Raw genomic sequence first — 16,284 nt, forward strand, 5'->3', positions numbered from 1 at the left:
ATATCTTACTGTCATCTGTCCTGATTTCTGTTTTACATTGTTATGCATGTATGAGTGTCATAAAATTTGTAGTTTGGTCTTCAGGAGATTGAATTTCATTGCATGAACTGCTGATTTCAGAGTTATAATTATCATTACATAACTACAGGAAATTATATGATAATAATAAACACCTAGTTTACATAAAAATTACTATTTTATCTCTAATTAAACAAGACCAACAACAAATTTTCTAAAGTTTCCCACTCATCCAAAAAACTAAAAAATAAACTTATGAAGAAATTTTTATTTGTCAGGCTTTCCCATCTTTTTGATACAAATGAAGAAAGGAGAAAGGCAGGAACTAAGCAAAAAAGGTGAACTATATTATTTAAGCCCATCATACGACAATCTAAAAGTTGTTTAACATTTACTTTTGAGATACAGTGAGAGAGAGAAAGCATGCACACGATCAGGGTAGGGGCAGAGAAAGAGGGAGACACAGAATCCAAGGCAGGCTCCATGCTCTGAGTTATCAGCACAGACATGACCTGAGGCGAGGTGAAGTCAGACGCTTAACTGACTAAGCCACCCAGGTGTCCCTGATAATTTCTGATCTAAGTAAAGCAAAATCAAAGTGTATATAAATATGGCATATAGAAATTACATACACAAATACAAAATACGTAATTCTTACTGTGTGTTAAGGCATAGGTAGGTTCTAACTCCGTCTACTTCTCCTTCTAGGAGCTTCTTGATGTGGTAAAGACACCCAGGAATCTGAAAATAAAATTTTTACCTTCCTATTTTAAGAATCGTGGGACTTAAAGAATGGAAGTTACAAAGTGTTTGTAGCAAGCAAACAAAAACATTCGTCGTTTAAATCAATTTAGTTTCATAACCTTGAAAGGCACAGCTATATGGTCAGTTTGTTTCTATCAAGTCAGAATGTCAGGAATTATTAAACTGGTTACAGCTTGTAACTGGAATCCATGGTTTGAAAATTTAATATAACCAAACAAAAATATAAAATACATAAAGCAAAGGGCTGTTATAAATGAAGAGAAACACTGAAAATTCAACAAAAGCTGATGACTTGGCTACATACAGATCTATGATGTACAGTACATACAGAACGTACACGATACATAAAAGAACATATATTATATCCAAGATAATGGATAGAGTACTCAGACAGAAACCAGCAAGTTAACGTAATACTTTAACAACACTAAACACGAAAAAGTATTTATAGAACACTCCACCCAACAACAGAATACACTTCTGCTCAAAGTGCACACAGAATATTCTGCAAGACAGACTCCATCAAGTCACAAAACAAGCAAATAAATTTTAAATGAATGAAATTATAAAAAACTGTGCTCATTCATCAAAATGGAGTGAAACAAGGGAAAATAAGAAAATTTGAGAAAGTCACAAATATGTGGCAATCATACAACACATTTCTCAATAATCAAGGTGTCAATGAAGAAATCAAAGAGAAACTACAAAGTACCTTAAAGTAGGTGAAAATGAGGCTAGAACATACCTAAATTTAATATGGCAGCTAACACATTACTTATAAGAAAATTTATGGTTATAAATAATTACATCAGAAAAACAAACACCTCAAAACAAAATAAATTAAAAAAAAAAAAAAACCCTACTTTCTACCTAAAGACACTGGAAAAAGATCAAAGTAAACCTAAAGTAAATGAAGAAACAATATTTAGCATAGAATTTAATGAGAGAGAAATGAGAAAAAAACAATAGAAAAAAATTCACCATACCAAAAGTTGCTTATTTGAAAAGATCCACAAAATAGACAAATCTTTAGCATAACTGACCAAAAAAAAAAAAAAAAATTGTCAGGAAGAAAGGTTTGTCAAAATTTATAGGAATTATAAAGAAACATGGTCTTCACATTTTAATAATCTTTTCTATGGATATTGAAAGAATTTATAATTATCATCTTGATTTCAAATACCTCTTTATTTTGCACTAGCTTCCTTCCCTCTGCTGCATAGAACCTGCTTGTTTCTTCTAAGAATTTACTCTCAAAAGATTCTTGGTAAATCTAATAATGGAATATGTAAAAAAAAACTTAGTTAAATGTTATCTTTAAGATATCACATTAGAAGTCAGTTTCAATTTAATGAAAGTTAAGAAATTACTTACCCGCAAATCAGAAAGCATAGTTACAAGCCTTTGAATCAGACATCGATCAACCATTTCGCCATTTCTTTCTTTCTCAATCAACACAAGAATTCCATCTATGGTCCTGCTACGAACATTCTGATCACAAATTATGTATGATTTAAATAATTCAAGGCCCATATCCCTAAGACAAACAAAAAAATCTGCCTAAATTTTGGCTTATATTTTTCCCATCAGTTACACTTCTGTGTATATAATGCATTTCCCACAGTCAAAACAAGATATAACTCGATGTTAAATTCACTTATCTACAGTTGGATAAATATTTGTTTTGTTTTTTGATGGTCTGAAATCAATAAATAAGATTTCAGTGTAAATAAGGCACAGTGGATGACATGTATAATTCAGTAATTTCTTAAAAATTAAGCAAAATTTAGGACGCTAAAGCTTCTAAACTTGCCTTAGATTTTTAGCCTTCATAATAAGCACAATGGTATTAATAATTTCGACATTAATATCAACTTAGTGACCTGCTAGTTTTTTATAACGAAGTATTTCAGACGTGATTCCGTATCCTAGATTAGATTCTAGAACTTCTATGTTTCCTATAAGACAGGTTTTTAAATTGAGGTAAATTATAAATTAACACTTAAAACTGTGTTACCATGTACTCAAATATCATTTTAAAAAAGTCAAAGTTTTATGATACAAAGAAATACACATTTTGAAAATGATTTTTCTCTTATTGTGTTTTCTCTCAGAAGATAAAGGAAGTGACTATAAATCACATGTAACAGTTTTTTAAGTAATTATTTGTATCTTACCAAATTGAAGACATCATCAAATATTGAAAAACATAAGTTCTATCTAGGAACAGAAAAATGTTCCTAATCATGCTCTGTTAGAAATAAAAAAATAAAGGTAAAACATTACGTCTCAAAGATTTTTGGTTAAATTATCATTCCATCAAACAAAAACTTAACTCTTAAGAAAAGCACGTAATTTGTAACATTCTTCTCAATCAAACATGGGCAATAATGTATTTATTTCTCTTGTAAAGATAACCTTTCAAATTTTTCACTCTTTTCTACACTGCTAGTTCTTAAATAATAAAGGGTAATAGAAATATATAAAGAAAATGTATTCATGGGTTATTTTATGTAAAAACTGCTGATATATGAATATTACTGGTAAGTATAGTTTGCTCAAGAAATCTTTGAAATCCAAACGCCTACATATATATTTTCAGCAGACTGAAAACATAAGAAATAGCCGTACCGTAAAAGAAGAGGAAATATGAAAAATTAACAGCAATACTTACGAAGACCAAGGCCGTGTACAAATATAACATTTCACCGCTTTTATTTAAAAACGCACACAGCAGGAAGAGAATTCTTTATAATGAATATACTGGTTATGTACAAACTTCTTTATTATGAATATACTGGCTGTGTACAAATTAACTGCGATGTGAGCATATACAAGAAGAGCAGTTCTCACACATTATTGTCTCAAGTCCCCTTCATATTTTTAAAAAGTATTGACGAAACCAAAGAATTATCACCAGTGTAAATATCTGCTAATACTTACCGTACTAAAAAACTAAACTGACAAAACTTTAGGTATTAAATTCAAGTTATACTACTATATTAATGAAAATGTAATTAATTTATAAAGAAATAAGGTTTTAATCATTTACATTTTAAAATAAGTTGCCAAAGGGCATGAACTTTCACTTGTAACATGAATAAATTTTGGAGATCTAATGTAAAGCATGGGGATGAAGGTAATCACCATATGTGCTGGAAAGATACTTGGCAGTTGCTAATAGAACACATACTTAACTGGTATCACCACAAAAAGTTAACGGTAATGATGAAAAGTGGTAATTGAGGTATTAGCTAATTCTACCGTAGCAATCATTTTGCAGTATACAAACGTTATCAAATCATCACACTGTACATCTTAAACTCGCACAATGTGATGACTCTATTACACCAAAAAACTTGGCAAAGAATTCATAATCTACAAAAGGAAATAGAGCATTAATGCTTTAAACACACCTTTTAAGGGCTATATTACAAACACGCTTTTAAGTGCTATAGTACAAAGAGATGGGAGAAAGCAAATGAGAAGCAAAAGAAAACTAGGGTGGAATAAAAACCAGAGTGGAATGGCCTAGAAAGCATGAAAGAAATGATCACCTTTGAACTGTATCCTAAAAGAGTAAGAATTTTCCAGGAAATATTTTTCAGAATGATTTTTACATATTGCATGGAATAATGAACATGCATGGCATATTATTTCACACACTTTTAATTTTGTGGCAAGTTCACCATCATTATAAGTGATGTAATCAACCGTGTAGGATTTAAAATATGCTTGTACAATTAACATCAGCAACAACTGTAGCCATAAGTACTATGTTTTTAGAAAATGTCTACTTTTTTTGCTTCTAACTTAAAACATTCATGGCACCTCTTTTGCTGATTCCTCTTTTAACACTACAGAGGACATCTGGAAATGTCGTGGGAAGGGGTAATTATGCTGTTGAGAGAATTTTGCCATGTTAACAGTTTTGGGGAGGTTAACAGAAATTGGTATTTGTATGGATTACAGCCCTCATTTTTAACCAAGACCCACAATTACTTTCTTAAACAAAGAAAACTAGAAAGATGGGATGTGGGAGCCATCAATGACTTAGGACACATCTTATTGGAAAGGAGTGAGAATAACAACTCCAAATACAAAGAACTAAATCAGCCAATATGATTGGCAATTCGTTAAAAACAATTAGATAAATACTTTCATATCATAATTCATGTGGGGACCTCCTTTTATATTTTAAAATTATAAACTCTTCAGTATCACTATTTTATTGAACTGAACTGTTTAGTCTATTCTAGTTTTTATTCTTTACATATGAAACTGAGAGAAATGTTTTCCATTAGTGAAGATTTAAACTCACAGCAGTTTTGTTTTTATACATTATATAAACTTTTAAATCTAATAATAGTATCAACATATCATATTATCGTATGCTTTATTCTGCCAAATAGAAAAGCAAACACAATTTACATATTTTCATTTTCAAAATATAGGCATATTTTGCGTTGAAGTATTTATAAGTTTATTTATCTTATTTAGTATAGCTTTGTTATAGCTCTGCTATACATTCCTCTGTATATTCAAAACTCAGATGATAAATTACTAATTTCACACACTATTTAGTAAGACTAAATCTGACATATATTTCGTGCCTCTTGTTTAAGCTCCTATTAATGTGAAACTCAATTACATCTAAAGTATAATTATCTGTTTGGAAAAAAACCACCTAATTGTCAGCGAATAAATAAATTAAAATTAAAACGTTAAAGAACTGAAAATTTTGGTCTACCATAAAAGTACTTCCAGAAGCTTTTAAATAAAGTATGGGCTAACTACAGTTTGAATTTTTTCATTTACAGAACCATTTAACACATTCCATGATAATTCTCTGAACTAAAAATATAATTTCTATACTCTACCATTTGTCTGCTATGATTTTGCCAGCATTTATCCATTTTCTTTAGAAAAGGGCCATTGTCCACAGAATCCATGAGGTAACGTTAAGAAAAACTTTACATTCTAACATTAACACACATTCTGCAAATGGAAGATATGACTTCTAAAAGACAGTATTTAAAACTGCTTAATGATAACCTTAGGTCCAAGGATGTCTGTCTTAAACAGAACACAAAGATAACAAAAATAACATTAATCCCATATACCAAGTAAATTATTCCACTCAACAGATACTGACATGGAAAATTTGACAAAAGACAGGAAACAACTCAAAGAGGAAAAAAAGGATATTCTCTGAATTGATGAATTTGTGCTTTGAGGTGCTGTTCACAAAGCTGCTTCAACTGTTTATACAAGTTTGCAGATAAATTGTAGGAGCAAAGGTTTTCAACACTCTGAAAAAATGAAATTTTTGTGCTTAAGTTGAAAAAATGCAAAATAAAGTTACTTTGTCTACAACTGTTGATGATATACTGACTACTGATTATGAACTTATTTTATATGATTTAATAAGTGAATAGGAATGTCATGAATATAGTCATGACTATTAAATGAGGAAAAGCTATTTCAAAATTTGCAGTATCTGAACCCAAAGAAAATGAATTTAAAGTCTTCCATCTCAATCAGTATGTACAAACCCATTCTTTATGAGTAATTCTAAGCACCAAGACATTCATAGTAACCAGCTTTCTTTAATTTAAAAATAATTCTCTGAAATTAGCTGTTCAAACCATAAGTTAAACCATGTCTTAATTTTCAGAATTTTTAAAAGATTACGATCTTTCTTTAAAATTTTAAAATTAGAAAATAAATTTTAAAAATGTGTACGATACAATGAAACACAATTTTATTAAGTGTGACTTACAATACCTATAACAAACAATAAAACAAACCATTTGTTTACATTGAAATACACCCTACTGACCACTGCAGCGAAGTCACCAAAAATAGTGCAAAGCTCTCACTCCTCATTAAACAAAGAATTCACCTGGCAAAAATGTTCAGAACCAACCTTATAAGAGTTCTAGAGTCTAACCAAAACTTTATGACCAAAGGCACATTTAATAAAGAAAAAGGATGCTACATTTCAGTAATACAGCCTTTTGGATGCTTAATTGTCAGAGCTACATAAGTATGCCTAGGTTCTTTTTAGCGGTGAGAGGTCCACTCTCACCACTGTTGTTTAACATTGTGTTGGAAGTGCTAGCATCAGCAATCAGACAACAAAATGAAATGAAAGGCACAAAATTGTCAAAAGAGTAAGTCAAACTCACTTTTCACAGATGACATGATACTCTAACATGGAAAACCTGAAAGTCTCCACCAAAAAGTTACTTGAACTGATACATTAACCCAGCAAAGTCACAGGACACAAAATCAATGTACAGAAATCAGTTGCATTTCTATACACCAATCATGAAGCAAAAGAAAGAGAAATCAAGAAATCAATCCCATTTACAACTGCACCAAGAATCATAAAATACCCAGGAATAAACCTAACCAAAGATGTAAAAGATGTGTATGCTGAAAACTAGAAAACTTGTGAAGGGAAGTGAAGAAGACACAAAGAAATGGAAAAACATTTCATGCTTATGGACTGGAAGAATAAATATTGTCAACATGTCAATACTACCCTAATCAATCTACACGTTTAATGTAATCTCATCCAAAATCACACTGGCATTCTTCTCAAAGCTAGGACAACCAATCCTAACATGTGTATGGAACCACAAAAGACCCCAAACAGCCAGAGTAATGTTGAAAAAGAAAACCAAAGCAGGAGGCATCAAAATCCTAGACTTCAGCATTTACTACATCAAGACAGTATGGTACTGGCACAAAAACACACACACAGACACTGGAATAGAACAGAGAACCTAGAATTGGACCCAGAAATGTAGAGCCAACTAATTTTTGACAAAACAGGAAAGGGTATCCATTGGAAAAAAAGACAGTCTCTTTAGCAAATGGTGGTGGAAGAACTGGCCAGCAACATGCAGAAGAATGAAACTGGACCACTTTCTTACACCATACATTAAAAACAACAACAACAACAACAACAACTCAGAATGGATGACAAACCTAACTGTGAGACAGGAAACCATCAAAATCCTAGAGGAGAAAACAGGCAACAACCGCGCTGACCTCAGATGCTCAACAGGTCTCCAAAGCCAAGGGAATTTTTTAATAGGAAATTTATGGTCAAATTAGTTTCCATACAACACCCAGTGCTCATTCCAACAGGTGCCCTCCTCAATACCCACCACCCACCCTCCCATCCCTCCCAGCCCCCACCAACCCTCAGTTTGTTCGCAGCTTTTAAGAGTCTCTTACGTTTTGACTCCCTCCCTCTCTCTTTTTTTTTCTTTCCCCTCCCCCATGGTCTTCTGTTAAGTTTCTCAGGATCCACATAAGAGTGAAAACATACGGTCTCTCTCTTTCTCTGTATGACTTATTTCACTTAGCGTTAACACTCTCCAGTTGCATCCACGTTGCTACAAAAGGCCATATTTCATTCTTTCTCATTGCCACGTAGTATTGCATTGTGTATATAAACCACAATTTCTTTATCCAGTCACCAATTGATGGGCATTTAGGCTCTTTCCATAATTTGGCTATTGTTGAACGTGCTGCTATAAACATTGGGGTACAAGTGCCCCTATGTTTTCAGCACTCCTGTATCTCTTGGCAAGGGAATTAAAAGCAAAATTGAACTATCGAGACCTCATCAAGATAAAAAGTTTCTGCACTGCAAAGGAAACAATCAACAAAACTAAAAGGCAACCAACAGAAAGGGAAAAGATATTTGCAAACGGCATACGGGATAAAGGGTTAGTAACCAAAACCTATAAAGAACTTAGCAAACTCAACATGTGAAAAACAAGTAATCTGGAGAATTGAGGAGAATGAATGAACAGACGCTTTTCCAAAGAAGACATCCAGATGGCCATCAGACACATGAAAAGATGCTCAACATCACTCATCATCAGCTAGATACAAATCAAAACCACAGTGAGGTACCACCTCATACCAGTCACAGAGGCTAAAATCAGCAACTCAGGAAACTACAGATGCTGGCGAGGATGTGGAGAAACAAGAACCCTCTTGCACTGTTGGTGGGAATGCAAACTGGTGCAGCTGCTCTGGAAAACGATGTGGTGGTTTCTCAAAAAATTAAAAATACACCTACTCTATGACCCACCAATAGCATGATTAGGAGTTTATTCAAAGGATACAGCAGTGCTGATTCATAGGGGCACATACATGTACCCCAATGTTTGTAGCAGCACTTTCAACAATAGCCAAATTATGGAAAGGGCCTAAACATCCATCAACTGATAAATGGATAATATAATATAACATAACATAACATAACATAACATAACATAACATAACATAACATAATTAATATAATATAATATAATATAATAAATATAATAAATATAATATAATAAATATAATATAATATAATATAATATAATATAATATAATATAATATAATATAATATAATATAATATAATATAATATAATATAATATAATATAATATAAATTATATATAAAAGGTTATTATATAATATAATAATTAATACATATTATAATAATACAATTAGTATTATTAATATATTAATAACATATAATACACACACACACACACACACACACACACGTTGGCAATGAGAAAGAATGAAATCCTTCCATTTGCAGCAATGTGGATGGAGCTGGAGGGTACTATGCAAAGTGCAGCAAGTCAAACTGGAGGGTATTATGCCAAGGGAAGCAAGTCAATAGGAGAAAGAGACATATATGTTTTCACTCATGTGTGGTTCTTGAGAAACTAAACAGAAGAAGACCATGGGGTAAGGGTAGGGGGAAAAATAGTTACACACTCTCTTAAATACAGAGAACAAACCTAGGGTTTATTGGGGCACTAGGGGAGAGGGGAAAATGGGTTACTGGGCACTGAGGAGGGCACTTTTTGGGATGAGCACTGGGTGCTGTACGTAAGCAATGAATCACAGGAATCTACCCCCAAAACCAAGAGCACACTGCATCCACTGTGGGTTAGCCAACTTAATCATAAATTATATTTAAAATTTAAAAATTAATAAATTAAAATAAGATACCCTGAACAATAAGAATATATACATAAAAGTACCTAATTATACACAACATAATTGTAACTAAGTAAATCAATCAAATATAAATACAGAAAGTGTACTGCATGATTGTAATCTTGGTGGATCCCATGATTACAATGCATGATGATAAAAATTATCCAAGGAATTATAATTCAATTATTACTATAAACCCTGATTCCATTATGACTGGTGAATACCTGTATCCAAAAATAACACACACCTGATAGAGTTCTTCCAAGCTGTATTTAACAGACATACTATTCTGGATAGCCTGTACAGCTTCTTTTAACTTTTGCCATGTTTCTTCAGTGTAGTTTTCCAGTGGCAGGGGTTTATCTAATAAATAAATGAAAGCTTATAGAATAACTGTTTGGGAGACAATGTCAAAATACTATAATATGTAACATATCCTCATACATTTATAATATAATGAATTTATTTTAAACAAAGCTTGTTGAGGCCATTCAGTGGGTTAAGAATAGTCACTTCAGCAAACGGTACTACGACAAGATACCCACATATGAAAGAATGAAGTCAGTGTCATCATGAAAACATAATTCAAAATGGATCGAAGACATAAATGTAAATATGAAAGCAAAATCTATAAAACTTTTAGTAGGAAACAAAGGGATAAATCTTCGTGACCTTGGACCTTGCACTAAATTCACACATGACACCAAAACATAAGTGACAGAAGATAATTTATTGGGGTTCATTCAGTTAAAATGTAAAATTTTTGTGGATCAAAGGTAAGAAATAAAGAAAGCAAAACACAACCACCGGGATACAATAAAATATTTTCTAATAACTGGTAAGCAGGAAGCATCCAGAGTAAAAAACTGTTGCAGTTCATCCACAAAAAAGAGTATCAACCAATTAATAACTAGGCAACGGATTTGAATAGATATTTTCAAGAACATATACAAGTGGCCAAGTAACCCATGAAAGGCTGCCCAACATAGTAATAGATTAATACGAGTCAAAATCATGACATACGACTTTATACTTAATAGGAAGGATATAACAAGTTTTTTAGAGGATGTGGAAAAACCAGAACCCTTCTACTTCTCTGGTAGGAACATAAAATTGTATGGAGAATGTGGAAAATTTAGCAGTTCTTCCATTAACCATAAAATTACCATATGACCCCACAATTCCCTTCCTAGTGTATATCCAAAAGAATTAAAAACAGGTATTCATAGAAAATAGTGTATATAAATGTTCACGGCACTATGTACATCCATATGATAGGATTTTACTTAAGCCATAAAAATGAAGCATTCACACATACTACAACCTGAATGAACTCCATAAACACTATGCTAACTGAACTCAGCCAGGCGCAAAAAAGATTATAGAATGAAACATCCAGAAGAGGAAAATCTATAAAGACAGAAATCAGAGAGCTGACTGCCTTGTAGACAGAAGACAGAAATGAAAGGAAAAGGAGTGGGGCAGAGAAATCATAATGCTTGTGAACACAGGTTTTCATTTTCTACCTATTAAAGTATTTCACAATTAAACTGAGGCAGTAGTTACATAATACCGTCAAGTGCTAAGTGTACAACTGTATGCTTTAAAAGTTAACGTCCAATTCATTCTTTGTGAATTTCTCCTCAGTAAAAATATCAGCACAAAATTAGTAAAAGAAAGTCTCAACAAAAAACAAGAAACTTTTATGTTTTAATTACTAAACAAAAATAATCTTGCAAATAAATGATAAGGTTATACTTAAGAAGTTGGCAAAGATAAAGGGAATCTAAGATAAGAAGAAAAATGATACAAAATTAAGCACAAATTAACTGAGGTAGAAAACAATCATAACCAAGATGTGGGCCCTTCAGAAGGGAAACTATGTAAGTTGACATATAATATATGTAAAGTTATATTATATATAATATATATTATATATTAATTATTAATATCCATTAATAATTATATATAACTAAATTTACCTTACATTTAATATAATATAATTAATATGATTAATATGATTCCATTAATCATTATATATGATATATATTAACATATTATATATTAGGGCTTATATATAATACACGCAAAGTTATGTTATATAGAATATATATTATACAATTATAATTACGTGTGTGTGTGTGTGTATATATATATATATATACACACACATACATATTAAGTTTATTTTTCTTTGTACCACATTCACTCTCTCACTCTCAAAAAAATTTACTATTATCCAAGAAGGTAACCGTTCCTTCTTCTATGCAGAATTTAATACAAACTTTACCCTGAAATAAATGAGTTATTTTAAAAATCTGAAAAGCATTATTAATCATGTCACGGAAAAAGGAATATGAGTGTTGCTTCAAATCTAGTTTACATACGATCTACAGAACTATTTCAATATTCCATCCCACTAAAACAGAATATTTTCTAAGTTTATTTGTAGTATTTTAATACATGAAACAGATCAGCAAATTTTGTGTATCCTTTATGTAGGAATATTAAATTTGTAGAGGCAACTGGGTGGGTCGGTTGGTTACGCTTCCAACTCTTGATTTTGGCCCAGGTCATGATTTCATGGTTCATGAATTCCAGTCCCGTGTCAGGTTCTGTGCTGATAGTGGGAAGTCTGCTTGGGATTCTCCCTCTCCCTCTCTTTCTGCCCCTTCCCTGCTTGTGCTCTCTGTCTTAAAATAAATAAACTTAAAAAAACAGTCAAAATTATTTCAATAACTTTAAGAGATATTTGATACAGCTCTGCCCTGAGTATGAGAACCCAGATCAAATTAGTAATATTGACTAAAACAATGAAAAAAATATGCATAGACCAAAGCATTTCAGTTCCTTAAACTCACCCTAATGCTGAAATATACCAAAAAAGATTGGAAAAAGTAAAATTTTCAATCTATGCAACAATGCATGAGTATAACATGAATTCAAATAATTCATGCTATTTGAAATCTTACTTAGCCACTAAAATAAGATTGCTTTTTGAAACTTCAACAATCTAAAGTCAAACTTCTGCATAATAAATCTAGCATGCACTAGGTTCTGGATAAGGAGAAAAGGTAAAAAGCAAAACACCAAGGGGCAAAATGTTACAAACATTTACTTTTGAAAGTTCTAGAAAATTTGACGTCTTATTCATAAATTTTGGATTGTTTGATATTTACTTAGAAAACTATTTTTTGAGCAGAAAATAACTGAATACAAAAGTTTTTAAATAATATTAATTAAAATTTTAAAAAACTTAATTTTTTCTTGACAACTAAAGATGGCAACAGGGTTGGAATATGCCCTTTAAAACCTGTAAACTAAAAAATGAGAATCTTGACAAGATATCGAAAACATTGGTTCATAAAATGCCAAAATACCATGCAAGGATTCTGTTTTATGAATTCTATATGAAAATATTATATGAAAAATTACACTAATTCTATAAAAATTGTATGAAAAAACAATGATTATCATGAGTTTTTAATTTTTATATTAATATTTTTTCAAAATTTAAAATCTACTCCTAATAAAGGATCTTATTATGGTTTCACTGTTTATGTCCAAATGCACAATTTTTTACCACCTGTTCTGTAACTTATTGAAAATTTAAATTGTTGCCTTTTGACTCCCTACATAAGAACTTTTCTCAGTAATTTTATAGATCCACTCACTAAAAAGATGGAAGACAACGTATTCTACAATGGTGTGGCAACCTAGAGTATTTCAAACAGTAAGGGAGGGCATAAATGTATTTTAGAGAGAAACAAAGTACTGAAGAGTGGAGTAATTTTCCAAAGGTCTCGAGTTACTCCATGGTTAAACTGGGGCCCAGGATTCAGGTCTTCAGACTGTAAAATCAATGTTCCCAATCTTCTAAAAATTAACTACCTCGAAAAATGTTAACTGTATCTCTCTGAATTTAAAGTAAAGAAAAGCAGCAACAGGGTATGAAAAAAGATAAAACTGAGGTCTTAAAAAAATTATCATTAAGTTACCTTTAAAGTTTTTGATTACCAACTTCTTGACAGAGCCAGTGCCAAGCATGTTACTGGCAAAACTAGACAGAGTTGTTGGGGCTTTAGTCAAGTCGTTGTTGTGACGGTCTGCAGCCACAGAGAAAACTATCAACTTTACGCTTTTAAGTTGCTCTGGTTTCTGAGAGGCAGCAGCAGCAGCTGAAGAGGATGATGAGTCTTGCTGAGGCATTTTCACATGAAGTCCTATGAGATCCGAGAAAATTCAGGTTTATAATTTTATCTAGTAGAAGACTTAAGAATGTTTTGGTGACAGGAAAAAGAAGCAAAAGGAGATAAACACGAAGAGCATTTAGTAATATTCCTGACCCTTGTTCCTATATTTTAATCATTTTTTTCCTTAACACAACATGGAAGCAGATGCAGGGAGACCATCAGCAGGTAGTTATAATCTCTTGAGAAATAGTCAAAACACTAATGACCAGATGAGGAGATGAAATACTGTGAAAACGAAGAGAATGAAAAAATGAATAATCGTCAAAAGAAAAAGAGGAAAATAACCAAGCACAAAGGGAAAAAGTGAGACTGCTGAAATAAGAAGTGAGTTTCAGTACAGCATAGTGGCAAATGACAAAATGACTGTAGAAGTGTTTTTGGAATATGTAAGGGCAAACATGGGAAGGAAACACAAGAGATTAGAAAACAAGAGAAAACTGGGAAACAGAGGGGAAAAAAATGAAAAAGATAGAGACAGAAAGAGAACAAAATGTAAATACCAACTGCAAAAGAAAAAAAACAAAAAACAAAAACGTACAAGGCACCTATATCAGAATATTTCACAACCTCCTGCAACACAGAGCTTACCTGGGGGGGGGGGGGGTGGGGGGCGGGGGCGGGGAGACACAAACACAAACAGAAACCACAGAAACAGCTAAGAGAGAGAAATCAATCAGACAAGAAGTGAAGTACAGAAAGTCAGAAAAGCCAGAATATAATACATTTGCTTACTCTGTACCACTTTACATCACGGTTGGCTATACAGACGTTTGTAATATACAGCAAACAAGAGACAAAGCTCTGCACTCTCATGGAACATTCACTATAAAGGTCCAGAAAATCTAGCAAGTCTGATGCCCAAGGTGCTAAATGATAAAATAAATAAAAACACACACATGGGGGGAAAGAGTTAAGTTTAATGAAGGATTAAAGGTAAGAAGAAAGTAGAGGTAAGAAGAAAGTAAAAAAGGGGTATGTAAGAAAATGAAGGGCAAAGCCTGCAAAAGAAAATAAAAAGCAAGGCAAATTACGCTACATAATGACTTAGGCACAAATAAACAGGGATTTTAAAAAATCATGGATATTTTGGATATCCCTCCGAAATCACGGCAAAACATGAGAGAAGTTTAGGTGAAGAGAGAGACGCAATGGTAGCACTAGGCAACATATATTCACACATAATTCCCGTTACAAAGTCGACGCTAGAAGCCTCCTGACTGCTAGAACTAAAAACAGCAACACGGCACCCTTACGATCAAGGCATAAGAAACCAGTAATACTTTACACATTTTCTGGTTGTTTGGTGCAAAGTACTTGCCTCTCTGAAACCGGAGAAAGTACTCAGAAACGACGGTTGACGTCCCCCACAGCCTCGCCGTCTCGCGATGCGACACCTCAAGATGTCTCCACCGGAAATGACGGAGTCCAAACTTCTGATTATGATTTACGCTTGCATAGCACAAGTACCCTCTGCGCTGCCAGGCGAAAGAGAAGAGGAGCTAGAGCCATGTCCGGAGAAAGATATTGTAGAGAAATACAAGATCAATTAACACTGCGTGGAAAAACACATTTTTTTTTTTTTTTAGCAGATTGCAGTAGATCACTTAGCCCTCAAATGTATGCAGTTATTTAAATAATCTGAATGTGGAGCATAAATGTATCAATCTTGTATATCCTTTCCTTGGGAGGCAGGTCGTCAAGCCGTTCCATCCACGGCTTTTAAAGCAATGTATAAAAGCTGTCAGAAGCTATCATTGACGATGTAGGGAAAAATAACCATTAACCAGCTTTATTAAAGCTATAACGTTCTTACGGAAGGAATTATTTTTTCTGATTAGTTTTTTTTTGTTTGTTTGTTTGTTTGTTTTTTATGCTGTAAGTCCTGGTACTTTTATTGAAATTAACCTCTATGTAGAATGCATAAAGTGAACGTTATAAATTTTGGTGTAGATGCATAGATGAAAATGAATTTCTCGGGGCGCCTGGGTGGCGCAGTCGGTTAAGCGTCCGACTTCAGCCAGGTCACGATCTCGCGGTCCGTGAGTTCGAGCCCCGCGTCGGGCTCTGGGCTGATGGCTCGGAGCCTGGAGCCTGTTTCCGATTCTGTGTCTCCCTCTCTCTCTGCCCCTCCCCCGTTCATGCTCTGTCTCTCTCTGTCCCAAAAATAAATAAATGTTGAAAAAAATTTAAAAAAAAAAAAAAAAAAGAAAATGAATT

General features: G+C 32.8%; 1 protein-coding gene across 5 annotated transcripts in view; it reads right to left on the bottom strand.

The window, feature by feature from the left end:
- Positions 1-15,501, bottom strand: part of LOC147570842 (cullin-4B-like) — a 139,327-nt gene extending 123,826 nt beyond the window's left edge. For 3 of the 5 annotated variants that reach the window (XM_086696740.1, XM_086696741.1, XM_086696739.1), the window contains exons 1-8: positions 13,813-14,023; positions 10,062-10,177; positions 5,992-6,095; positions 5,664-5,733; positions 2,961-3,034; positions 2,158-2,320; positions 1,967-2,056; positions 677-759 (exon numbers count right to left, since the gene is read on the bottom strand). In XM_086696740.1, the coding sequence (XP_086552866.1) occupies positions 677-759; positions 1,967-2,056; positions 2,158-2,320; positions 2,961-3,034; positions 5,664-5,733; positions 5,992-6,095; positions 10,062-10,177; positions 13,813-14,023 (911 nt within the window). Of the gene's footprint in view, positions 1-676; positions 760-1,966; positions 2,057-2,157; positions 2,321-2,960; positions 3,035-5,663; positions 5,734-5,991; positions 6,096-10,061; positions 10,178-13,812; positions 14,024-15,385 lie in introns of those variants that run through there. The other 2 variants (XM_086696743.1, XM_086696742.1) reach the window with 2 other exon arrangements.
- Between the last annotated feature and the right edge of the window lie 783 nt (positions 15,502-16,284).

The sequence above is a fragment of the Puma concolor genome, unplaced genomic scaffold, assembly GCF_028749965.1.
Source record: "Puma concolor isolate L17-30 unplaced genomic scaffold, mPumCon1.1.hap2 unalloc_scaffold_8, whole genome shotgun sequence".
Taxonomy (NCBI): Eukaryota; Metazoa; Chordata; class Mammalia; order Carnivora; family Felidae; genus Puma; species Puma concolor.